At 45.5% G+C, this 25,147-nt stretch overlaps 1 protein-coding gene across 3 annotated transcripts in view; it reads left to right on the forward strand.

Annotated features, from left to right (window-relative positions):
• Nucleotides 1-25,147, forward strand: part of ZFP64 (ZFP64 zinc finger protein) — a 77,567-nt gene that overhangs the window by 41,352 nt on the left and 11,068 nt on the right. For 2 of the 3 annotated variants that reach the window (XM_082362713.1, XM_082362712.1), the window contains exons 6-7: nt 21,673-21,822; nt 21,994-22,056. In XM_082362713.1, the coding sequence (XP_082218839.1) occupies nt 21,673-21,822; nt 21,994-22,056 (213 nt within the window). Of the gene's footprint in view, nt 1-15,700; nt 15,963-21,672; nt 21,823-21,993; nt 22,057-25,147 lie in introns of those variants that run through there. The other variant, XM_082362714.1, reaches the window with a different exon arrangement.

Raw genomic sequence — 25,147 nt, forward strand, 5'->3', positions numbered from 1 at the left:
GCCACTGCCTTGAAGCAGCTTATGTCTAGATGCCACTGTTTCTTGTCTTGTCATTGCCTCTACCAAAACTGTGGATCTTGAGGGCTCAGACTGGTTCTAACCATGCTAACCCCTGGAAGGAAGTGTTCAGCAAATGTTCACTGAACTCATTCATTCATTCAGTGTTTCTTGAGCACCTACTCTGTGCCAGGTGTGGTTCTATAAACTTGGGAGGTATCAAGAGCAAACAAAGAGTAATCCTTGCCCTTGTAGTCTACCTTCTAGTGTGGGGAAAGAGACAGTGCATAGAGAACAGAACACATATGTACATTTTACAGTGTCTTAGAAGGATAAGTGCTGTGGCATGGGGGCAGGGTTTGACAGGGGAGAGGGGTTGCAGTTGTATATAGGATGGTCAGGGAAGGCCTCCCTGAGAAGTTAAGACTGGACTGAGGGAGGGAGGGAGCCATGTGGGTATCAAGAGGGAGAGAGTTCCAGGCAGAGGGAACAGCCAATGCAAAAACCCTAAAACAGAAATGTGCCTGGGGTGTTTGAGGTTAATGTGACCAGAGAAAACAGAAAGAGAAACTGGTAGAAAGTGGGTTTGGGAACAGTATGATTCTGTTTTTTGTATTCTGCCACATTTTAAAATAACTAAAACAATAACAACAGTTGCATTCATTCAGCAAATACTAATTGCATATGATGGTAGTGACACAAGGCAGGCAGGGTCCTTGCCCTCTGGGATCTGACAGACTAGTAAGGCAGATGGGCAAGTAAACATTTGTCACAGTATATGAATGCTGTATCAGGGGGACATAGCAGGACGACAGGGAACCCATATAACCCAGGTTTGGAGGGCCCAGGGGAGGCTGCTCATGGAAAGTCAAAATGATAATTGAAATTGGGAACAGAGAAATGGGGGGTGAGCATTCTAAGGTGGGCTGGAACACATGAAGCCCTGGAGGAGAGAGGTCATTGGTAATCGGAGCATTTTTCTAGAAAGGAAAAGGCAAAAAAAAAAAGGTGCTCCTTGGAGAATGTTAACTCCTGGGAAGTTTGTTTATTTCTAGAGAAGCGACACCACATTTATACCATTTATATAAAGTGATCATATAGTCCATCATCCAGACTGGGACATCAGACTGGGACACCTTTGAGAGTGAGGTGGCAAGCACTATGGGTAATTATGCTGGGAGAGCAGGTGTAAGTAGCCTCCGATATGCCCTTACCACCCTTACGGATGGAAGGCCAAGCCCAGAAGCTGTAAAATAATGCCTAATGCTTCTCCCTAGTGGTGGAATGCAGCAACACAACACAAGTCAAAGATCAGAGTTTCCTATCCCGTGAGTCAGTTTTCCAAGAAAAATAACAAGTCACATGCCACAGAGCTAATCAGAGTTTGGGTTTTGACCTAATGCTTTAGAGATAAATGTATTACTATAAATGTATCAAGTCTTTATCCATCTGTTTATTCTTCACTGTGTGATTGTATTCCTATTTTCAGTGTTAGTGGCTGTGGTAGATTAGATTTCTGTTTTCAGCCCAACACATCCTCCGTGGTACAGAATCATACTTATCCACCCTTGCACATTGGTATCATGGTGCGTAGAGTGGCTTCCTGGCCCCATTGACTTTGGGTGAAGCTGTGTGATTTGCTTTGCCCAATGGAATATAGTAGACCCGATGGGAAGAGGGGTTTTAACTGTGTCTATACAGTTTGGCTCATCCTCTTGCTCTCATGTGACCTGTCATGAGAAGAACATGCTATGTGTAGCGAAAGACCCCAGGAGACACGAGCAAACACGTGGAGTTGACCTCAACTCAATCGAGTAGAGCCACAATGACTCACAGACACATAAAAAAGAACATAATGGGGCTTCCCTGGTGGCGCAGTGGTTGAGAATCTGCCTGCCAATGCAGGGGACACGGGTTCGAGCCCTGGTCTGGGAAAATCCCACATACCATGGAGCGACTAGGCCCGTGTGCCACAACTACTGAGCCTGCGCGTCTGGAGCCTGTGCTCCGCAACAGGAGAGGCTGCAACAGTGAGAGGCCCATGCACCGCGATGAAGAGTGGCCCCCGCTTGCCACAACTAGAGAAAGCCCTCGCACAGAAACGAAGACCCAACACAGCCATAAATAAATAAATAAATTAAATTAAATTAAAAAAAAAAAAGAACATAAATACTTGCTGTCGAATGCCACTGAAATTTTGAAGTTGTCACACAGCAAAAACTGACTAATACAGGAGACTATTAGTAAACGTACTCAACTTACCATTGTCTACTGAATTGCCATTTCCAGTGTTTAGCATTTACTTGAATGAGTGAAATAATGTTTTCCCTGCAATACCACTTTAGAATCACTTTCAACACAAGTATGATGAAAAAAGTATTTGTCCTTGTAAAATCTGGATGCAAATCCAGCAGGTCTCTTCTTCCCATCTTGTCTTGCATCCTTTTTTTTTTTTTTTTTTTTTTAATTTTTGGTCAGTTCCCTTTCATAGGAGAGAGAAAGGAAACCTGCCCAGAGGACTCCCCACCCAATCTACCCAAGACCTGTTAGTCTCCATAAGGGCCTCTTTTGTTAGAGGCAACATTTTCCTCACTGGCTCTGAGACTCAGTGCCTTCCAAGAGAAGATACATGAGAGGAATAAAGTGCTGGAGATGCCTCAGCTTTTAAGAGACTTTACACCTTTTCTTAAAGAGGATTCCATTCATTTCGAGCTAACTCTAAGTTACCATGTGTCTTCAGAAAGATTTGCAGAGTTCAGATTAATTTGAAAGATTGGTATGCTGAAGGCTCAATGAGAACTTAAATTTTTTTTCAGTATTAAAGTTCTTGCAAGTTAGCAAATCGGCAGTCATCTTTACAGAGCTTCTTTCCACCTAATCCAGTGTAGACAGCATAGATACACCCAAATTACCTGTAAGCAGGTGAGTAAGTACTGTCATTCAAAGACCTTGCAAGCCTGGGTTGTACAGCAGGCCCATGGAGAAGTGGAACAGTGGATGGTAGTGGTTAAGAACAAGGGCTCTGGAGTCAGAAAAAGGTGGGTTCAAATCCCAGCTCCATATTTTCCTAGAGATATGACCCAGACAAGTGACCCAACCTCTCTGAACCTCAGTTTCTTCTTCTGCATAATGGGGATAATAACAGTTCCTACCTTATAGTGTTGTAAAGAAGGATTAAATAAAATAACACATGTTAAATAAAATAATACATGTTAAGATATAGAAAACAAACTTGTGATACCAAAGGGGAAAAGAAAGGGAGGAGGGACAAATTAGGGGTGTAGGATTAACAGATACAAAATAAAATAGAGAAGCAACACAGATATACTGTATAGCACAGGGAAGTGTACCCATTATCTTGTAATAACCTATAATGGAATATATCTGCAAAAACACTGAATCACTATACTGTACACCTGAAACTAACACAATATTGTAAATCAACCATCCTTCAATTTAAAAAGAAAAACAAAAATAATAATACAGGTTAAGTACGTAGCACATAGTAGGCAGTCAATTAATGTAGCCATATAGGTAGCAGCGCTAATGATCTGCTTTCTCAGTTTTTCTGTATCTTTGGTTAAGCCGTCAGTGGCTCACCTGTGTCATCATCAGGGCTGCTCAGGGTCCACCGGCTTCCTGTGTAGAAGGCATCTGTCATTGTGCTCATCCAGGTGGAAGGCAGTGTCCTACGCACCACTGTACAAGCCGGTGAACATCAGCTACTCCCACCACTTCCCTGCAGCTTGAGGACAAGCACAAGCCCTGGGCTTGGCCAGTCAGGTATTCCTGCCTAAGACCAAGCAAGCAGCACAAACCATAGGGAGGTATTAAAATTCATTCACAGCAGCAGCATTTCAGCAGAGGTTCAAACAGTGTGTGATGACGGCAGCAGCGGTTTCTGGGAGCAGTGGGGCCCAGCTTAGCGGTTTCCAGCATCAGCATCAGAGATGTGCCCCTGCAGCATCCCAAACAGACGTCCTTGCAGGGCACCTCGTCTGGCCTGCCTCACCTTCTGCCCATCGCCTTAGCTGGGCTCTCAGGTCCCTCACATGCTGCCAGTCAATCAACCCCTGTTCTGGTTCAATTGCCCAGCAGTTTCTGTTGCTTGTAATCAATGAACTCTAACTGATACACTCCCAAAGAGGGAAGCTCTGACGGGCTCTATTGTCATTGACCGATAGTGAGGACTCCAGTTGGGCAGAATTGGGGGCCATATCAGTGTAGAAGTCATTGCTTTAGACTCAGCCTTTGCACTTAGCTAAAAAGCCAGCTCAGATGTTTTCAGTCTAACAGTGCAACCCTTGGCACCTTTAAGCAGAAAGATGTCCCTATCACCACCATGGGAATTCTCCTTCCTTCTGAGAGCCTGATGGGTACCAGTGCTTCAGGGCTGGCCTTTGACTTCATTATAGAAGGGGAACTTCTTAAAGGAAAAATGTCCAACAATTTTTTTTTCCATAAAACATTTCAAACATACAACAAAGTTGAAAAGAAATGTTTGGTGATCACCCACATTCTTTCCACAAAGATTCTGTCATTAACATGTTACTCTTTTTGCTTTATCATATATCTCATTACAATATTTTTAATTGAAAAACTAATACATGCAAAGAGTGAAAAAATTCAAACATTCCAACATGGTATATGATGAAAAATTATTCTCCTTTCCACATCAGATCCCCAACTCACTTCCCCAAAAGCAATCACGTGTTTACATATGCTTATATGTATAGTTTTTGTTTCTTCTTTTTCCTGATTTCCTTTTAACGGCCCCTTACTCAACTTACCGTATTGTCGTTTGCCTTTCTTTTTTCTTTCATTTAACAATATATCTTTCATTCAGGATTCATTTCATAAAAGCTTATTAAGCACCTACTCTGTACCAGGCACTTTTTCCATAAACCAGGCACCCTGAATGGGTGGAGTAGTTCTGCTCTCCTCCCTCAGGGCCAAAAATTCAGAAATCATCCCATGTCACCTCATGTGAAACTAGTTAATTCTTTTTTCTTTTTTTTTTTTTTGGCTGCATTGGGTCTTTGTTGCTGCGCACGGGTTTTCTCTAGTTGTGGTGAGTGGGGGCTACTCTTCGTTGCGGTGTGCAGGCTTCTCATTGCAGCGGCTTCTCTTGTTGTGGAGCACAGGCTCTATGTGCACGGGCTTCAGTAGTTGTGGCACATGGGCTCAGTAGTTGTGGCTCGCGGGCTGTAGAGCGCAGGCTCAGTAGTTGTGGTGCACGGGCTTAGTTGCTTCGCGGCATGTGGGATCTTCCCAGACCAGAGTTCGAAACTGTGTCCCCTGCATTGGCAGGCAGGTTCTTAACCACTGTGCCGCACCACCAGGGAAGTCCGAAACTAGTTCTTTTTTTTTTTTTTTTTAATAAATTTATTTATTTAATTTTGGCTGCATTGGGTCTTCGTTGCTGCACGCAGGCTTTCTCTAGTTGCGGTGAGCAGGGGCTACTCTTCATTGCGGTGCGCGGGCTTCTCATTGCGGTGGATTCTCTTGTTGCGGAGCACGGGCTCTAGGCATGCGGACTTCAGTAGTTGTGGCACGTGGGCTCAGTAGTTGTGGCTCGTGGGCTCTAGAGCGCAGGCTCAGTAGTTGTGGTGCACGGGCTTAGTTGCTCCGCGGCATGTGGGATCTTCCCGAACCAGGGCTCGAACCCATGTCCCCGGCATTGGCAGGCGGACTCTTAACCACTGAGCCACCAGGGAAGCCCAAAAGTAGTTCATTCTTAAAGGGACTTTTAAACCAGGGATTAAATGCCTATAAGACCCAGGTGATAACAAAAATGTACGAAGGTATCTGCAACACAAAACAATAAACATTTAGAATCCCTGGCGGTCCAGTGGTTAGGACTCTTGTGTTTCTACTGCAGGGGGCACGGGTTCAATCCCTGGTTGGGGAACTAAGATCCCTCATGCTGCATGGCAAGGCCAAAAGAAAAAAAACAAAAAAAACAAAATTATGATGTAACAATAAACGTTTGACCACCAGGTGTGCAGGAGATCAGAAGTTGGAACTAAAATGTATTAGTTCTGGGAATTCTTGGGTATTTTCTCTGCTATAAATGAAACTCAGCTATTCCACATTTGGTTGGTTGGTTGGTTTCTTTCTTTTGTTCGGCACCTTGCCCTCTATTCTGTATCTTTTACACACCTCATGGTTTCTACTTCCCTAGGGTTTTTGCTTCCTCCTCATTTTAGGTGAGGGTAGTTCCTCTCTGGCCTTTCTCTATAGCTTGACCACATATTTCCAGCACTCTGTTGGTTACAAGGAACAGAAAACACAGTAAAACTAGCAGAAGTAAGAAGACTTCCTGGACAGATACTAGGTCGTTTCCAAAATCAAAGAAAGAAACACAGGGTTCAGGGCTGCTCCCCGGACGTTGAAACCTAAACCAGGGAGATGGTGGCGTGTAACCTCTTTTTTCATGATCATTCTCTTCACTGCTGGCCTTTGCTTGTTCTTATTCTTTCCTCCTGCAGGTGGGTTTTCTAAACTTGGTAGAAAGTTATGGTCACAGTTGGCAACCCCAACTTAACATCAGCCCAATGCAGCAAATTCAGAGGGCAGTCCTTCTGTCTCTGCTTTTGTACCTAAACACGCCAGGAATGGTGTGCCCAGTGCCAGAGCACATCTGTGGTCAGGCAGACACAGTGGGTTAGGCTGAGCCCATCCTGGTCAGTGGCCCACTCATCTGGCCATCAGTGGCTTTCCATAAGTGGCACCCCTACCAGAACTAGTTCCCCAAAGGAAGGAGGGTAGCATGTTAGACAAAACCATGAATATTCATTGCCAAGGCCCTGAGCCTCGGATCCCTCTGCTAACTACCTCCTTCTCTGTGCATTTTCCAGATTTTCCTTCGGGATCCACTCCACCCCCTCTTTCAGCCTATATGCTTCAAATGGGGCTAACACACCCCCTTCATGAGGGGAGGGCATGTATCCCATGCTTGGCCAATCATAGCACCCCGTCACCTTGGTCAAAGTTTTAAGTCCAAAAGCAAGGGTTAGCAAGTTTATTCTATAAAGCAACCGAAAGAGTTGCTGGTTTCAGCAGAAATAATTGATAGTAAATATTTATCATCTGTGTTGTAGCTACTCAGTTCTGTAGTTCTAGCACAAAAGTAGCCATAGATAACATATAAATGCATGATGCTCTGTTCCAATAAAGCCTTATTTACAGAAACAGGCAAGTGGGCCAGATTTGGTCCACAGGCCATAGTTTGCCAAATCCTGGTCTAAAGGATGAGTATATCTATCACCCAAACCAGTCAGGCACAATGTAGGTATTCAATAAAATATAGAATAATGGTTATTACATTTTTAAATAGTTTTTAAAGTTATTATAGTGTAAGGGTAGTAGGTAGATGGCTGCCAATAATAAATAATAATAACTAATAAACTTGATTCTTTACTATTTGTCAATCCCTTTACATATATTTCCCTTTTAATACTCAGAAAAACCATTTGAGGTAGGTAGAATTATTATCCTCATCTTACAGATGAGGAAACTGAGGCTCGAGGAGGTTAAGAGACTTGTTCAAAATCACACATCTCTGAAGAGCTGGACTCTGGTGAGATAATATATGTAAAATATGTTCTAAAATGCTACTTAGCACATGGTGAGCCTCTGTGGATACTCACTCTTCTCATTGTCATTGTCATAGTCATCACTACCACCACTGTTGTTGCGTCTCAGGTTAGGAGAGGTTGAGTAACCTTCCCAAGCCAGGCCTAGGATCTGCCTCTGGATGTGTCCAAGTTTAAAAGGGAGAGAGAGGAAAGGAGAAATAAGAAATGGTTTAATTATACCCTACTTGCTATACAAAGCCTTTGCATCTACTCCCTACCCATGTCCTGTCTCCAGCACTCCGCCCACCTCCAGCCAGACCGAGGTTCCTCAAAAGTGCCATAGCTGGTCTTTGCACAAGCTGTTCCCTCTGCCTGGAACCCTTTTCACCTCACTTCTCTGTCTGCCCAAGACCTGCTCTTCTTACACCTCTGGGGTTATGAATCTGCCTCTTGCAGGAAGCTTTGCCTGACCACTGTGTGAGTCTTTTTTTTCTTTTCTTTTCTTTTTTAATACAGCATGTGTGAGTCTTTATCACACTGTATTGTAACTGTCTGTTTTCTTATTTTTCCTCTTGATTACTCTGTGACTTCCTTAAAGGCTTACTGTTGCATTCCTAGAGGTTAGTATCGTACCTCACACCCAGATAGAACCCAGTTAATGTTTGGTAAACAAGTGAATGGTTCTGGAACAAGCCCTGGTAGAATATGTCAGTCAGGGAGACTGTATGCCGTAAGATATGGAACACGAAAAGAACCTGAAAATGACAGTTGGTCTCGGAGATTTCAATGTCACCAGAAAAGGATTGGAAACTCATTTTTCTCAAGAGTAGGTAAGACAAATGACCAGCTCAGGCCTGCCACACCCAGCCCCACATCTAGAAGCTTAGAATTCCTATTCTTGGATAACATTCCTTTACAGTTCAGGAACTTCCAAACCTGTGGGGGGTAGCAGGTGAATTGGAGGCTGTTTTCACTATAAAGGTCCTGATCCACATTGTTGCTTATACAGTATCCTCTTCCAGTATTTCGTCTCATCATTTCAAATTCTAATCCATGAAGGGAAGGGGCTGCAGTGGGGGAGGAGAAAGGAAAGAGGAGGAAGAACTGAGGATCTGTATCGTGATTATTTCCATTTTCAACTAAGACTGTGCCCTAGTGACTTTTTAACTAGCTTTTTTTTTTTTTTAATTTTTAAAGTTATATATGCTGATGGGAATATAAATTAATATGGCCACATTGGGATAGAGTTTGTCATTTCCTAGGAAATTTGAATGTAAGCATATGCTCTGATCCAGGCATTCCTCCCACACTGCATTTCTCAAACTTACCATGCATGAGAATCACTAAGGGATCTTGTTAAAATGCAGATTCTAGGCTTAGAGAAACTTACACATGTGAATCAGGAAAGCTGTGCAAGAATGTTCATAGCTACGTTGCTCATAATTACAAATTGGAGACCACCCACTGGCAGTGAAGGTGTAGATGAAGTGTGATACATTCACAGGGTGACAATGAATGAACCACAGCTGCCTGCAGCAACCTGTTGACTCTCACAGGCTTAAAGGAGCAAGTGAAGGAAAATTGGTCATACTATTCAACAAGTGGCAACACTAAGCAACATATTTAGGTGACAAAACTATTTTTAAATAATTATTACACAAAATTAGCGATCCTGGAAGAAGGTGGCAGAAGGAAGGAGAAGCTGATGGATAGGAATATGTGAAGGACTTCTTTAGTACTAAGAATGTTCTGTATCTTACGGTGCTGATGGTTACTCAGGTGTTATTCCTTAAATTGCACATTTATGTTTCATACATTCTTGTATGTGTGCCAAATTTTAAATTTTCAAACTTAAAAGACTGTAAAAAGGTATATAGCAAGATGTCCGTCACTCAGACAACTGCACCACAAATACTGCTGTCCTGTCCCCAGAGATAACTCATACTAGTTATGAGTTACCAGCAACTTGGTCTCCTCTGCATTCACAAGTTTATGTGTGTATGTGTGTATATGTATATATGTTAAATTTTATATAGAGAGATACTGTTACATATATGTATTTACATACATATATACACATACACACAACAGCATTGTTTGTGTTCTTTTCTGTCCTTTGAATATTTCACTTAATAGATCTTGAAAATATTCCATCAGTGCACAGAGAAACACATTATTCTTTTTATAGTCATAAAGAATTTATTCTATTTTATGATAGAACCATAATTTAGTCATTTTAATTATTAATTTTTAACCATAAAGTAGTATGTGAACACACTCTCTATTTTTAAAAAATGTGACTAAGGATAATGTTCTCTTATGCATACCTGTGGAAATTGTAAGTTCTCCAATCCTTCCCCTCTGAATCTACTCCCTGCCACCACCTTGCTTAACTCACAGCCAGTGTGCATCCTGCCAGGACTTTTGCCCTCTGGATTTTCATTTTCACCACTGAAAACATGTGGACTTGAATATGTGTTTATATCTATGTAGAACTTACTTTTCCTCTTCAATGCAGTATATCTGGAGCTCTAGCCATCCCTATAAACATAAAACTGGCTGATTACTTTTATTTGCTGCCTGGTATGGCTAAACCACAGTTGAATCTAACCATTCCCCTATTGTTGTACACTTAGGTTGTTTCTCAAGTTGTTTGTGATGACAGTAGTGTTGCAACAAACATCCCTGGACCTGTCCCCTTGTGCACATGTGCAAGCATTTCTCTATAGGAGAAGAGATGGAAAGCAGAACTGATAAACCATTGGCAGGGCATATCTAAAGATTGATTGCCAGATTGCCCTCCAAAGTGGCTATAACCATTCACACTCCCACTAGCAATGCATTAGAAGACTAATCTCCCTGCACTCTTAGTAAAAGTAGATGTTATCAGCAGTCTTAATTTTTATTGAGCTGATAGGTGAAAAAAAGGAGGACTTTATGGTGAATATTCATTCCCTTATAGTTAGTGATGCTGAACGCCTCTTATAAGTTTGTTGCCCAGAATCTGCATTTAACACGATCCCCAGGTCATTCTTCTGCACATTAAAGTCTGAGAAGCACTGGAGTCAGAATCTGCATTTTAACAAGGTCCCCAGTGATGCCCACGCACAGTTTGAGGAGTACAGTGGGGGAGGAATAGCTGGATCACAGCATACGCTCACTTTTACTAATATGTGTGGGGTTGTGTTTATCTTTTCTATTCAGACAGGATATAAAACAGTCCTTCAATGTATTTTTAACTTGCACTTCTTTAATCGTAAGTGAGCTTGGACTTTTTTTTTCAAATTCTTACAGGCATATTTTTCTTCTCTGGAAACCAGGTAGTCACTGAATCTTCTTACTTTGCTTCAAACACACGAAAGCTGATCTCCTGGGGGCTTTTGCTGTTATGGTTTTCTCTCCCTGGAACGTTCTCTCCCTGGTTCTTCCCAGGGCTGCCTATTATATGCAGGTTTTAGCTCAAAGGTCACTTCTAGCGAAACTCAGGTACCGCCCCTACTACCACTCTTCATCTCCCCACCCCGTTTCACCTTGACCATGGCCCCCACCCCTATCTGAAATGACCTGCACACTCGTTCTTTCCTTCCTTCTCTGACTGCCCTGCTGGATCTTGTTTGTCTTGCCTACCCCTCTATACCCAGCACCTGGAACAGAGCCAGGCAACAGTCTGGACTCAAATTATCATCAGATGAACAAATAAATGAATTCTTGGCAGATGAAGAAATGAGATTTGCTCCTGTCTAGCTTTACGCCCCACTGGGGCATCACTTTTACCTGGATAAACATTTCTTGATTCATTCCTGTATCCACAGCGGAAAATACTAGGTGGTAACGACAGAAGTCAAGTGAGGTGGCTTTAGGAGAACACGACCCAAGCAAGGTGCTCAGCCCCACGGGAGGCCCAGGACAATCAGAGAGACAATTATATTTGTATCTATTTCTCTTAAAAAAGAAAGCAATTACTTGACCAATATTAAATAATATTGTAGTACTCATTTAATATATAGAGAGAAACTGGTATAAAGGCATGGAAATCTGCAACTCAAGAAGGGTTGGGTAATGTCAGTACAGGCTTGTGTGCTTCCAATTTATTCCCACATAAAACAGAATATCTGTCCCAAGTTCATTGGAACCACCAATTTTTTTGTTTTTTGGCTGCGCCACACAGCTTGCGGGATCTTAGTTCCCCAACCAGGGATCGGACCTGGGCCCTCAGCAGTGAAAGCGCCAAATCCTAACCACTGGACCACCAGGGAACTCCCGGAACCACCAATTCTAGATGAGCATTAGCTATTTTTACAGATAACTGTAACTCTTACCCTACTATTATAAATAACTTAACATTTAGAGAGTACTGCCTCTGTAGTAGACATTGTTCCATGTACTTTATATATATGTATTCATTCATCCTCACAACCACCCTGGCTGCATTAGCATCGCCATTTTATCGAAGAGAACACTGGGGCACAAGGCAGCTTTCTCAAGGTCACATGGTAACAGAGCCAGGATTCTCACCCAGGCTGGCCCCAGTCCATGTGCTTCGTAATGACATGATACTGCCTCTGGAATCTTTGTAATGCTTTGTAAGATGTCGAATGACCAGGAGACTCTTCTGTATAATTCAGAGGTACACTTCACCTCTTGGCAAAATGCTTAAGTTATCAAAATTACAAATATACTCCGTTTTTATTTTACAAAGGGACAAGCGTTGAAAATTTATTGACTTTCTTTTTGAAGAAAGGGAACTACCTAACAACCATTAAAAAAAAAAAATCAGGATACAGGTGATAAACATATAAAGAATGAGAAAGTAACTAGTTTCCAAGAGAAACATGCTATGGAGTGAGTATTTGAAATGCATGTTTGGCCATGATTCCCTTGTTAGGTGATTTTGTTGCTGAAAATAATGAAAAGTTGTCACCTGTAAAAACCTCTATCTGCGTGTTTAAATTTGGCAACAGAATTTCCTAATCTGTTTAAACATCTTCCAAATAAAGAGCTTCAGTGGGTTTGAAATCCAGTTGTTAAAGATATAGTTTAGGTTAACCTCTTCAGGTTAATTTGTAGAAGCCCCAGCTTGATTATCAGGGAAAATGAAAATTTACGAGCTGGATTTCAAAGAAAATAGTCAATTTGTGTAACCGGTGAATGGGATTAAAAAGGGAGAACCATGATTCAAGCATAGCCAATGATACTTTGTTTTTTTCTACATATCCTGTGAGGGTTTTTTTTTTTCTCTTCAGTTCTTCAGTGATAACCCTTGAAATCAAGCCATTAAAACCAAACATGGTAATAAACTTAATTTAGGACCATAACGTTGAATGGATGTACTGTAAAATACTAAAACAGTGCCTTCAAAAAAGGAAGCAAGTTTTGTTTTTTTTTTAATTTATTTATTTTTTATTTATTTTTATGGCTGTGTTGGGTCTTCATTTCTATGTGAGGGCTTTCTCTAGTTGTGGCAAGCGGGGGCCACTCTTCATCGCGGTGCGCAGGCCTCTCACTATCGCGGCCTCTCTTGTTGCGGAGCACAGGCTCCAGATGCGCAGGCTCAGTAATTGTGGCTCACGGGCCCAGTTGCTCCGTGGCATGTGGGATCTTCCCAGACCAGGGCTCGAACCCGTGTCCCCTGCATTGGCAGGCAGATTCTCAACCACTGCGCCACCAGGGAAGCCCAGGAAGCAAGTTTTAATCTGTTGCTGTCATTATATTTGTAGAAAATATTGATAATTTACTTTGCCTTTTGTTGAAATATATTCAAGGAAAATGCAAATCAAAACCGTAGTGAAATATCATTGTATGTCAGTTTGATTGGCAAAAATTAAGACATCTGACAATACGGAGTGTGGTAAAGGATGTGACTCCACGGTACCTCTTACCTTGCTGGGAGAAGTGTAGATTGGTGCCTCCACTGTGGCATCATTTCTTACATAGTCACTTACAATCCAACCAATGTATACATTCATTTAAGAAACTGACACTTTTTAGAAAGATCATAGCTGCATTATTCACGTGGCAAAGACTGGGAAACAACCCAAGTGCCCATCAACAGGAAGGCAGATGAAGCAACTGTGATATTTTCACACTATGGAATATTACACATCAAACTGGTTGAACAACAGTGATAATTTGGATGATCTTAGCAATATAATAAATGCGGGGGAGGAGTAATTACTGGAAGATTACATGCCCTTTTCATGAAGTTCTTTAAAAATTAAAATTTAAGGAATACATGTAGGTGCAAAAAAGACTTGCTAAGGAAAAAAAGCAAAGGAATGAACAATGAAGGGTTTAGGTGGACGGCTATTCAATTCGGGGAGGGGATGAAGGGGGATATATGAGAAATGCAGGTTATGGTTAAGGTCCTAGCTTGGGTCAGTGAGTTCCTTGGTATTAATTATATCGTAATAAGCCAAGCAACAAACAAGCAACCAGACAAATACAGGTCAGCGACAGGTCAGGGATGACAACGGGTCTTGTACCAAAGATTGGTTAATCCAGTTGTGTGCACCTGAGCTGAAGAAATTATTTCTATCCATAGCAAATACAAACACACCTCAAGTAGTAAAAAGCGGTATCAGATGCCTCCCAACCTCCCGGCTGGGTGCATTTCCTTCTTCAACTTCCCCAGAGGCAACCATTGGCCCCTAGAGATCCTTCTGAGACATTCCAAAAGGTCACACGATAAACAGAAGCACACATATGTTTTGAAATGGCTTTACATATATGTGTACCTAGACACATATACACACATCCCAAAGAAAACTTTTAAAGTTGCTTTTTAAAAATTTATCTCGAAAATTTAACCTTGAGTGACTTCACCTGGCTTTACACAAACATCCCTACAATCAATTCACAACTTGAAAATCAACGGGAAGTTTGAGGAAAACAGCTCCTTTTTTAAGAAATATAAAAATGCTCTTCTTGCAGACAGTCCCCTAGGGTTTGTCAAGGGTAACCTCCCAGAAGGTGAATTACAGGACGCTGCGAAACCCCACAGGGCCGGAGCAAGCCACGGCAGAAAAGCTCACCGCGGAGATGTTAGAAATACGGATTCCCAGTCCCCGCCCCACGGATTCAGAGCTGAACACTGGTCTTTTTTAACCAAGGCCCCCACGTGACTCTCAGGTTCGGGCAAGCTTGGGGCACAGCCCCGCCTTAAGTAACTCCCCAATGGAAGAAAGTAAATATCTGGGGCTTGTAGGTGGCTTTCTTGCTCCCTGTTGGATGTCGTTTACCTGGTGCAAGGAGGGGTCCCCTCGGGTCTCATCAGGGGCGCAGTCAGTCTGAACACGAACGCCAATTAGCTCAACCCCCCGAGGACCACGCCTCAGTCACCTGCTGGGCGGGGCCCGCGCCCCTGTCGGCCCCAGGCCTCTTTCCTCCGTGTGGTCTCAGACCCCTGGCGCCAGAGTGCGGGGGCCGGGGGAGAGACGCTGCATGGAAATGCAGATGCCTGGGTTCCGCCGCCTGAAGCCAAAACTTCCGGAATCTGCATTTTTAACCAACTCTTCCAGGACCAGTAAGTTCACCCTGCCGTTGGAGACGCACTAGCCTCATTTAAATTTTAAATTCGAATATGCAGCCACGAGTGGAGGTCGTGCTTCTCAACCTTGGCTGCCCTTCAGAATAACCTGGGGAAGCTTTTTAAAATATATGTACACCAATGCCCAGGTTTCAGCCCAGACCAATTAAGCCAGAATCTAAAAGCGCGGCCTCTGCGGCAGGAGCCGCAACGGCATCACCTGGGAGCTCGTTAGAAATACAGACGCTCAGGCCCCACCCCAGACCCACTGAGTCAGAATCTGCATTTTAACGAGATCCCCCGTGATTCGCGCGCACATTAAATTGGAGGAGAGCCGTGCTTCTAAAATTTTAATGGGCAAACGAATCACCTGGGGATCTCGTTAAAATGCAGACACGGTTTCTCAAACTTAAATGTGCATGCGAATCACCTGGGGAGCTTGTTAAAATGCAGATTCTGATTCAGTGGGTCTGGGGTGGAGCCCGAGAGTCTGCATTTCTAACGAGCTTCCCAGGTGGTGCGGGCTTCCCGGGTGTGGACCGCGCTTCCCCTGGAGTCCCGAGGTCTTGGCTCCGGGCCAATCAGCCGTCAGGGCGCTTGATAAATCGCCCTGCTCGGCTGAGGAGCAGAATTGCCGGGACATGCGCGCTCCGGCCGACGGGGGGGGACGGGGGGGGTAATTTCCCAACTCCGGGAATTGGTTGTGTGAGGCTGGCCACTCGTAGGGACGCGCCAGAGCCCTGGTCCTCACGCCATGTCGCGGCGCAAGCAGGCCAGGCCCCAGCATCTCGGCTCCGAGGAGCCGCAGCCAGAGCGCCAGGAGTTCGCCGAGGCGGCCCCGGAGGTGCTGGGGGAGACGGGTGAGTAGTGCTGCGGACGCCCGGCCCGGGGGGCTGGAGGCAGTTTTCTCGGACGTTCCCCGGAGCCGCGCGGGTGCGAGGTCCCGGCCACCGGGCGTGGAAGGGCGGGTGAAGCTTCCAACCCGAGTTCTGGGGCTCGGGCCTTGCTGACACCGCCTTTGTGAGTTACACACACACCCCCCCCCCCTTGTAAATTCACCCTCCTCGGGTAAATTACGTCGCTCCCCGAGGGGATTCCTGCAGCCACTCCCCCTCCCCCCAAGCGCTATGAAGTGACGGTTCATCTCCCGAACACGTTGGAAGGATGCTCTGAGACCCCTTTGGAGGCTGTCTTCGGGGTGCGCCGGCACCCGGGTGCCGGACCTCCTTGGCGCTGGGCTGGGGCTGAGCGCCTGGAAGGTGGGCGCTCCGAGACCCGCGCCCCAGGCGTTTTCCTGAGGGATGGGGGGAGGGTCTGAAAAATGTCTGAGCTTCTGCCGGGACCTGGGGCTAGGTGCTGGAGAGAGACACAGCAACGAACAGGGAGGATAGAATTCCGACCCTCCTGGAGCTTATTATGGCCTAGTGGAGGCGAGAAAGATGGCACATATGAGATAAAGCGGTGGAACGCGAGGTGTGTTAGGGCTGAGCGCCGGGGGAAACATCAAGCTGGGAGGGGCTTGGGAGGGGGTTGTCCCGGGAAGGCCTGTCCGTGGAGGGCGCCGTCGAGTAAAACTCTGGAGGTCGTGAGGGAGCGAGCGGTGGAGATGGCCGAGGGAAGAGCATTCCAGGCAGAGGGAACAGCAAGTGCAGAGGCCTCGGGCGTCAGCGAGGCTGGAGCTTGGAGGCGCGTCCGGTTGAGCTTTTGAGAAGTGACGGGAGCCCCGGGCTCCGGTAAGGACTTCGACTTCTACTGGAAGCGAAGTGGAGCCATGTTGGGGGCGGGGAGTGAGCAGGGCAGTGCCGCGGTGGGATTTCACCCCGGCTGCCACCGGGCTAGAGGGGCTCCGGGAGAAGCCTAGGGACCCCGGACTACCCTAAGCCCCCCGGGGCAGTAGTTCTCACCCGGTGGGCCTTGGGGCCTCTGCTTCTGAAGAGCCTGCAGGTAGGGAGCTTCTGGAACTCGCTAAATTCTCAGGCTTCCACCACCCCCTCCGCTGCTGTAATCTCAGGGGTGGGGTGGAGTCGGGGACGCTGCATTTCTAAGGCGCTTCCCCTTCTGATTATCTTGCACTCAGGTCAGACGATGTAGGTTCCTACTTTATGGTCCCTCTGCCCTCCACCTTCCCTCCCGCCCGTGGGTAGCTGCTGCCTTTTGCTTAGCAAGGGGGTAGCGAGAGGAGTTTTTAGCAGAACTTTCTTCTCTTCTCTCCCTCCCGCGCATTTTCCTGGCTCGGAAAGGGAGAGGGGGATCTAGTCTCTCCTGCCAGAAGGATCAGACTTCCAGCAGCAGGTCTCTCTGGTGGGCTTTGATGACCATACGCTCCCAAGGAGGTAGTGGAGGAGAGCAGAAGCTTAACAAAGTCACCCCTAAACTAATAGTTTGGCATCACGCTTTAGTTTTAAACACAGTCCTAAAAATAAAACCAAAGAAAACCAACCCTTTAGATAAATAATAGCTAATTAAACAAAATGTTTCAAGAAACTCTTAACATTGCCTTTGGGGGGAACTGGGTAGCTGGGGAGTGGGGTTGGAAGGAGACTTTTCACAGTAACTTTTGGATTATAACTATTAACAATCTATTTATTACTTATTCCAATAAATAAATAAACGTTTCTTTAAAAAACAAAAAACCTAAAGCTTGGCTGGATGGAACTACTATAACCAAAATATCCTGTGTTTGTGCTCAAGGTCTAGAGTGGCGATAGGCGGGTGGAACCGGAGTGGGGTTCCACCCTAACCCTAGGGTGGGGTTCCTGGGGTGGGAGCAAGGCTTCTGCTGATCCTCTGTAAAAGAACTGGGGAGGTATTGGGGATGTTGAGTCTTTGGGGGAAGCGATTATAAAAGACAATTCCTGAATAAACCCGGGCTGTTCAAAGTGAGTGCCGTGGGCTGCTTTTTCTTCCTGCAAACAGCGCTTGGAGGGCACCTCTTGGAGCCTTGCCCTGTGTTTGGAGGGGTTGCGGAGGGTGTTCTGTGTTGTGCAGCACTGTGGGTGCCAGGGCACCTCAACACCAGCCGCCACTGTGGGGAAAAGCAGCCTCGCAACTGACATTCCGCCTCCACGCATTTTAGGTCTGTTATGATGCTGAGCTAGAAGCCCGCCTTTTTTTTTTTTTTTTTTTAAGGTTGGGCCACTCTTAATTTGCAGATGGCTTTGCAACTCACCTAGCTTTTGGAGGAGATAGAACAGAGCAGGTCAGTTGGTAGACTTCAGTCACTTCAATCATAAGAGGGGCAGGAAAACAACCTTACCGAAGGAACATCAACAGTTTCTCAAAGGGTTACTGAGTTCTGTCAGATGTGGCCCCAACCCCATCTTTCAGACTAGAAGGGTCTCTGCCCCAGCTGTACCTTTCTCAGGAGTGCAGGCTTCTGACCTTCCTTGCTTTCCTGGATGCTTAAAATTGAAGGAGGAAGTCGCCTTTAGAGGCTCTGCATGCCTCTGCCGTAGTCTGCCTTGGTGACCCTTTATAGCCTTGGGCACAGTTTTCTGATAGCTTTAACCCATCCATCTCCCTTCTACCTGTCTTCAAACTTGCATTGCTCAGTGTGTTTTCCACTCCCTGAGAATCTGGTGGCTCATGTGTGTACACATCAGTGAATAAAACCAGTAACGTTTATATAGTGCTGACTTATGTATAAGGTTCTTTTACGTGTATACATTAAAGAACTTAATCTTCGTCTAAACCTGTGAGATGGGGGCCATAACCCTCATTTTACAGACGTGGAAACTGAGGAACAGGGAAGTTGAGTAACTTACCCAGGGTCACACAGCTAGTAAAGGATAGAATTGGAATTTGGAATTTATCACCTGGCTTCCCAGTCGGTTTGCTAAATCACTGTGCTTTAGAGCCTCTCACTTAGATTTCAGCTTTTCAGTCTTCCTTGGTTTCTGTGGGATTAAAAACCCTCAATAGTTTAATGGCTTTCTTTAACATGTGAATTGCTAAACAATGCAAGGTTTTGTGTCTTCCTCTGAGGGGCAGAGTGATGGACTTCAGATCTGGCAAGTGTGGGTTCTAATTGGCTGAAACCATCTAGCCCTGCGGCCTTGAGCAGCATCTCCTCCGAGCCAGTATCTCTTCTCGAAGAGCAGAAATTCTCAAAATGTGGTCCCCAGACCAACAGCATCAGCTGGGAGCTTGTTAGAAATGAAGAATTGCCAGCTCCACTCCAGACCTACTGAGTCAGGAACTCCAGAGGTGGAGCCCAAGCCACCTGTACCTTAACAAGCCCTCCAGGTGATTGTGATGCACAGGTTTCTGAGTAGTGCTGGCTTGGAGTTATACTTCTGCCACTTTAATGAGCATAGGCATCACCTGGGGATCTCATTAAAGTGCAGATTCTGTAGGTCTGGGACCTGAGGTTCTGCATTTCTAACAAGCTCTCAGGTCACGCTGATGTTGGTGCTCTGAGGACCACCCTTTGAGTAGCAAAGGCTTAAAGAGTAGTATGAGGATATCACTTGGAGTGCTTTAAAAAGGCAGGTTCCCGGGCCCACCCCCAGTTAAGTCTGGATGAGGCTTTGGAAACTACATTTAACCCGCAATTCAGGTGATTCTGATGTAGGTGTGGAGGCCGTCCTGTGCATCATAGGATGTTTAGCAACGTCCCTGGCCTCTGCCCACTAGGTGCCACTATCGCAAACGTGTGCACACGATCATGACAATCAAAAACGTCCCCAGGTATTGCAAAATGACCCCCAGTTGAAAGCTACGGGACTAGGTCAGTTGTTCAGACCCTGTTAAGGGGCTTCAAGCACCACAGCTACTTGGATGTGATGCCTGCAGTCCTTTACCTGAAGCCCTGTAATAGCATTGACTCAGTGGAGGCCGGGCGCTGTACCAAGAATTTACATTGTTCATCTCTTGACTCTGAGGCAGGTCGGTGATACCTTTTTACAGATAAGCTTTCTGAGCCTCAGTTTACTTAAGTTGCCAATAGTCACACAGCTGGCACGTGGCTAAGCAAACCCTGTGCCTGCAACTGAAGCCCTTATCAACGTGTTCTACAGCTTCTCATGGTAAGAAGGTTTACCTTAACAAACCTAGCAAGAAAGATGGAATCCACCTTCTATAACTGGGGCCAAAAGTCCCTGACCTTGGCCTGTAATTCATAAACTAGTTAATATATTTTTTAAGACTGAAGATATTGACAGCACCTCTTTTTTACCTTGGTCTTAAATCTATTTGGAGAGAAATCACTTTACAATCTTCTGGGAGTACTTAGGCTTTGTTATAGAAATTTTTAAACCTGCATATTAGGTTGAACCGTATGAAATTATCTGATCAGTTTGGCCCACAAAAACAGCAGTTTCACCTAGCTTAGCCTTCCTAACAGAGAGAATGGTACAGTGAACTTCCTGGGCCAGACGCTCAGTTTCAGCAACTAGTTACACGTGGCCAATCTTGTTCTGTGCAGCCATTGCCCTCCCTGGATTATTCTGAAGCACATCAGACATATACAACTTATAAATAGCCATCCCTAAACTACTAGAATGCTTTTAAAAACTTTAATTTCATCTTCACACCTTTAAAAAAAATTTTTAAATTCCCTTATCAAACTTTCAGTTAGTGTTTGCACTTCCCATGGTCTTGAATGGCTTTTTTTTTTTTTTTAATAAATTTATTTATTTATTTATTTTTGGCTGTGTTGGGTCTTCGTTTCTGTGCGAGGGCTTTCTCTAGTTGTGGGGAGTGGGGGCCACTCTTCATCGCGGTGCACGGGCCTCTCACTATCGCGCCCTCTCTTGTTGCGGAGCACAGGCTCCAGACGCGCAGGCTCAGTAATTGTGGCTCACGGGCCCAGTTGCTCCGCGGCATGTGGGATCTTCCCAGACTAGGGCTCGAGCCCGTGTCCCCTGCATTGGCAGGCAGATTCTCAACCACTGCGCCACCAGGGAAGCCCCTTAAATGGCTTTTACAATATGTTTAAATTGGGATCCAAAAAGGTCCTGATACTACAGACCATCTCAAATCTTTTAGTCTCTGATTTTTTTTTTTCTCCTCCTCCATCTTTCAAGTTGAAACAGTGGCATTTTGTCCTGGAAAGCAGTGGCACTTGAAGTGTGGTCTGTGACCTGTTACTGAGTTGAGTCAAAATAAATTCAGAAATGGAGAGTAAGCACTTAAAAACAGCTCGACATCCAGCTTTCTGTCATATCTAATAATGTTTGGGCTTTTATTGTCTTATTCCACTTTTCTCATAATTTGTCTTTATTTTATAAAAAATACTGGTCTGACGGATTGGAAATTATTCTATGTACCAGGTCTTCCCCACGTCGTTTAAGAAGCGCTGCTGCAAAGTTTTGCAGTCTGGATCTTGGCAGTTGGGTCCCTGTCACGATACCATGTTCCTTTGTCCCGTGTACTTGCTGGAACTTGGTAAAGAGGAAGAGGATTGTTAAGACCAGAGTGTGCATGGCTTCTAACTTGTGATGTTTGGGTTTTTGTTTTTGTTTTTTTGTGGGGGTGTGGTAGGTGAAATAAGCCCAAACCTGCTATAAGACTTACCGTGGTGCTTATATTTGAGAAATTAAGTAACGCTTACTATTGTCTCAATTTCAGCTTCAGAACTAGATAATGATGTTCCAAAACCAACTTATCCCTCCGCTGACAGCAGTGATACCCAGAAAGCCCCTGTCACAGCTCTTCCCGCCGAGTCAAAGGAACAAACAGCGACCCTTGGGGAGAGGACCTTCAACTGCTGCTATCCAGGTAAAGAGTAAACTCGAGGCGCTGAGCCCCTTCTCTGTACGGGGCTCGGTCACAGGAGCTCGGCATCAGTTCGCTCACTGACTCAGCATGTGACTTGCCAGAATTTCAGATTCCTGGTAGCTTTCCTCTTTTAGGTTATTTATATTAAGGGAACCTGTTTTTCTTTTCTAGGTTGCCACTTCAAAACTGTTCATGGCATGAAAGATTTGGACCGCCATCTAAGAATTCACACGGGTAGGTATCCATTCATTTGCTCAAAACTTGAGTGTTGAAAAAAACCCAAGGATGTGGATATGAATGAAGTGCTGGGCGTATAGTGGCGAGCAGGACAGAAACAGTCTCTCTGCCTCATGAAACTTAGTCTAGTGGGAGGGTCTGGGACCTAAAAAGTCACAAAGGCAATAAGGGTTACTAACAGGCGAGGGGAAAAGTACCGGGACTGTAGTAGGGGGATTTGATCTAGGCTGGTCATGACGGGCTTTTCGGAGGAAGAGACTCTTACATTAAACTATGAAAGATGGCTGAGGGACGTGCCTGGTGGTCCAGTGGTTAAGACTCTGTGCTTCCACTGCAGGGGGCACGGGTTCGATCCCTGGTCCGGGAATTAGATCCTGCGTGCTGCATGGCAAAAAGAGAAAAAAAAAAAAGATGGCTGAGTAACCAGATGAGGAGAAGGAAGGGCTCCAGGCAGAGGGAACAGCGGCGCAAAGGCTTGGAGGGAGCAGGAGCCGAATGGGTGTGAGATGCAGCTGGAGAGGCCGGTGGAGGGAGGGGAGGGGCATACCGCGGCCTTGTGGCCATAGGAATCTTAGATAAGAGCAATGAAGTTGCTTCTCGAAGGTGCCTTCAGAGCACCCAGCTGCTGAGAATACAGGGAAACCATACGTGCTGGAGCAAAGGAATGCGTGATCACGAACCAGGCTCTGCACACTACGTACGGCCTGTTGTCATGCCCACTTGTCTAACTATTATCTGTGGCTGCTTTGTTACCAATAATGTAACAGCAAGCCCATGACATATTAACAATTTTATGAAAAGTAACTATTTTCTGGCCCTACAGTGGGGTTATTGAGTAGTTGCTGGAGACTGCATGTTGCACAAAGCCTAAGATGTATTATACTCTCTGGTTCTTTACAAAAACTTGGCCAACCTCTGGTCTCTAGTGTAGACTCTATAGTAGCCTGTATGAGTTGGGATACTGATGTCTTTGCTCTCAGAGAAACCAAACTAAGTGACTTAAACACAATCAGATTTATTTCTCTCAAGTACAATTTAAGAAGTAAATAGTCCACAGCTGGTGGAATAGCTGGCAGCCTAAACATACAGCTTCGTCTCCTGGTCCAAGGCAGCTGCTCTAGAACTCAGTCTCTCAACCAGTGGAAAAAAGAAGCAGGAGGAAGGGCTCACAGCATGCCTCCCTCAGGTCATGCCCCAGAAGCAGCATCTCCTGTGACTTAGCGGGATAATGAGGAGAACTTAGTCGTGGCCACATCAGGCATGAAGGGGGGCTGGAAAATGGCTTCAAGAGGGGCAGCCATACGCCCAGCTAAAACCCTGAAGCTCCATCATTAAGAAGACAGCTTTCTGGACAACTAGTCTCTACTGGAAATGGGCGTCGTGCTATGCAAACTAGACAACAAAGGGTCCACTTTGCCTGGGAAGGGTGGATCATGAAAGGCCTCCTAGTGAAGCCTTGAAAGACAAGGCTGCCAGGATGATGTCGGTAAGAGCATGCAGACTGTGGGAGCCATTTGAACAAAGATGACCGCCCCCCCCCTCCCCAGCAGGGTGGCCTGGCTAGGCAACTTCAAAGTGGGTGACTCTGCCCTGAGGATAACTGAGCAATCCTCCATTGGGGCGGTGCTACTGCCATCTAGTGGGTGGGGGCCAAAGGTGCTGCCGAAATCCTGCAATGCACAGGACAGGCCCTGCAAAGAATTGTCAGGCCCCAGTGTCAACAGTACCAGGCGGACCTAGAGAGCTAGGCAGGGGCTGGATTAATGTTTTATTGAGGCGATACAGAGCATGATGGGGATACAGAAAGGATAAGGCAAGGCCCTGTCCTTGGTGGGCTTCACTGAGTCAGGGATGCAAATGCAGGGCAGACCCGTGCTTCTCTGGTAGGTGTACACTGAGCTGCTTCTCTGGTAGGTGTACACTGAGCTGCTCCTCTGGTAGGTGTACACTGAGCTGCTCCTCTGGTAGGTGTACACTGAGCTGCTCCTCTGGTAGGTGTACACTGAGCTGCTCCTCTGGTAGGTGTACACTGAGCTGCTCCTCTGGTAGGTGTACACTGAGCTGCTCCTCTGGTAGGTGTACACTGAGCTGCTCCTCTGGTAGGTGTACACTGAGCTGCTCCTCTGGTAGGTGTACACTGAGCTGCTCCTCTGGTAGGTGTACACTGAGCTGCTCCTCTGGTAGGTGTACACTGAGCTGCTCCTCTGGTAGGTGTACACTGAGCTGCTCCTCTGGTAGGTGTACACTGAGCTGCTCCTCTGGTAGGTGTACACTGAGCTGCTCCTCTGGTAGGTGTACACTGAGCTGCTCCTCTGGTAGGTGTACACTGAGCTGCTTCTCTGGTAGGTGTACACTGAGCTGCTCCTCTGGTAGGTGTACACTGAGCTGCTCCTCTGGATCCAAGGCAATTGCTCTACTTCTCTGAATCTCTTACCCAGTGGAAGGTAGGAGTGGGGCCTGGGAGGCTCACAGCATCTTTCCCTCTGGGCATGACCCAGAAGTAGTATCCCTTGTGACTCATGGAATAGTGAGTAAGCAACTAAAGGCTGCATGAAACCAAAGTATTTCGTTCCTGTGACAGTCCAAGCATGGTGGCCGGGCCCCATGGTTTCAGGGACTCGGGCTCTTCTTTTGTTGCTTTGATATCCCAGTGATGTAGCTGTCATTGGTGTGGTCTGAGATGGCTTACTGCACCTTAAAGGCACATCCTAGAAGTTACACACATCATTTGAGTTGACACCCATTTGGCCAGAACTTAGTCACATGGCCACTCTTAGCTGTGGAAATGAAGGCCGGGAGCTTGAAATCTTCAATCTGTGTGGCAAGTGCCCAGCTACAAAGAGAAGGTTCTATTACCAAGAAAAAGAACTAATATAGACCAAATGACATCTCTGACCCAGCTGTTAGTGGGAGGCAAGGATGGCAGTATATGTGTGGGTGATCACTTAAGGACCTTTGCCAGATGGGTAGAACATTGATTTCCCAGACACTCTTTGAGATCTTGTACACTTCAAAACTGAAGATCCCCAAAGAGTTTTTTTTTTTTTTCGACAGTTACTGCATTAAAAGTTAGAACGAAAACTTTAAA

Source organism: Balaenoptera borealis (genome assembly GCF_965194805.1).
Source record: "Balaenoptera borealis genome assembly, chromosome: 16".
In the NCBI taxonomy this organism is placed as follows: domain Eukaryota; kingdom Metazoa; phylum Chordata; class Mammalia; order Artiodactyla; family Balaenopteridae; genus Balaenoptera; species Balaenoptera borealis.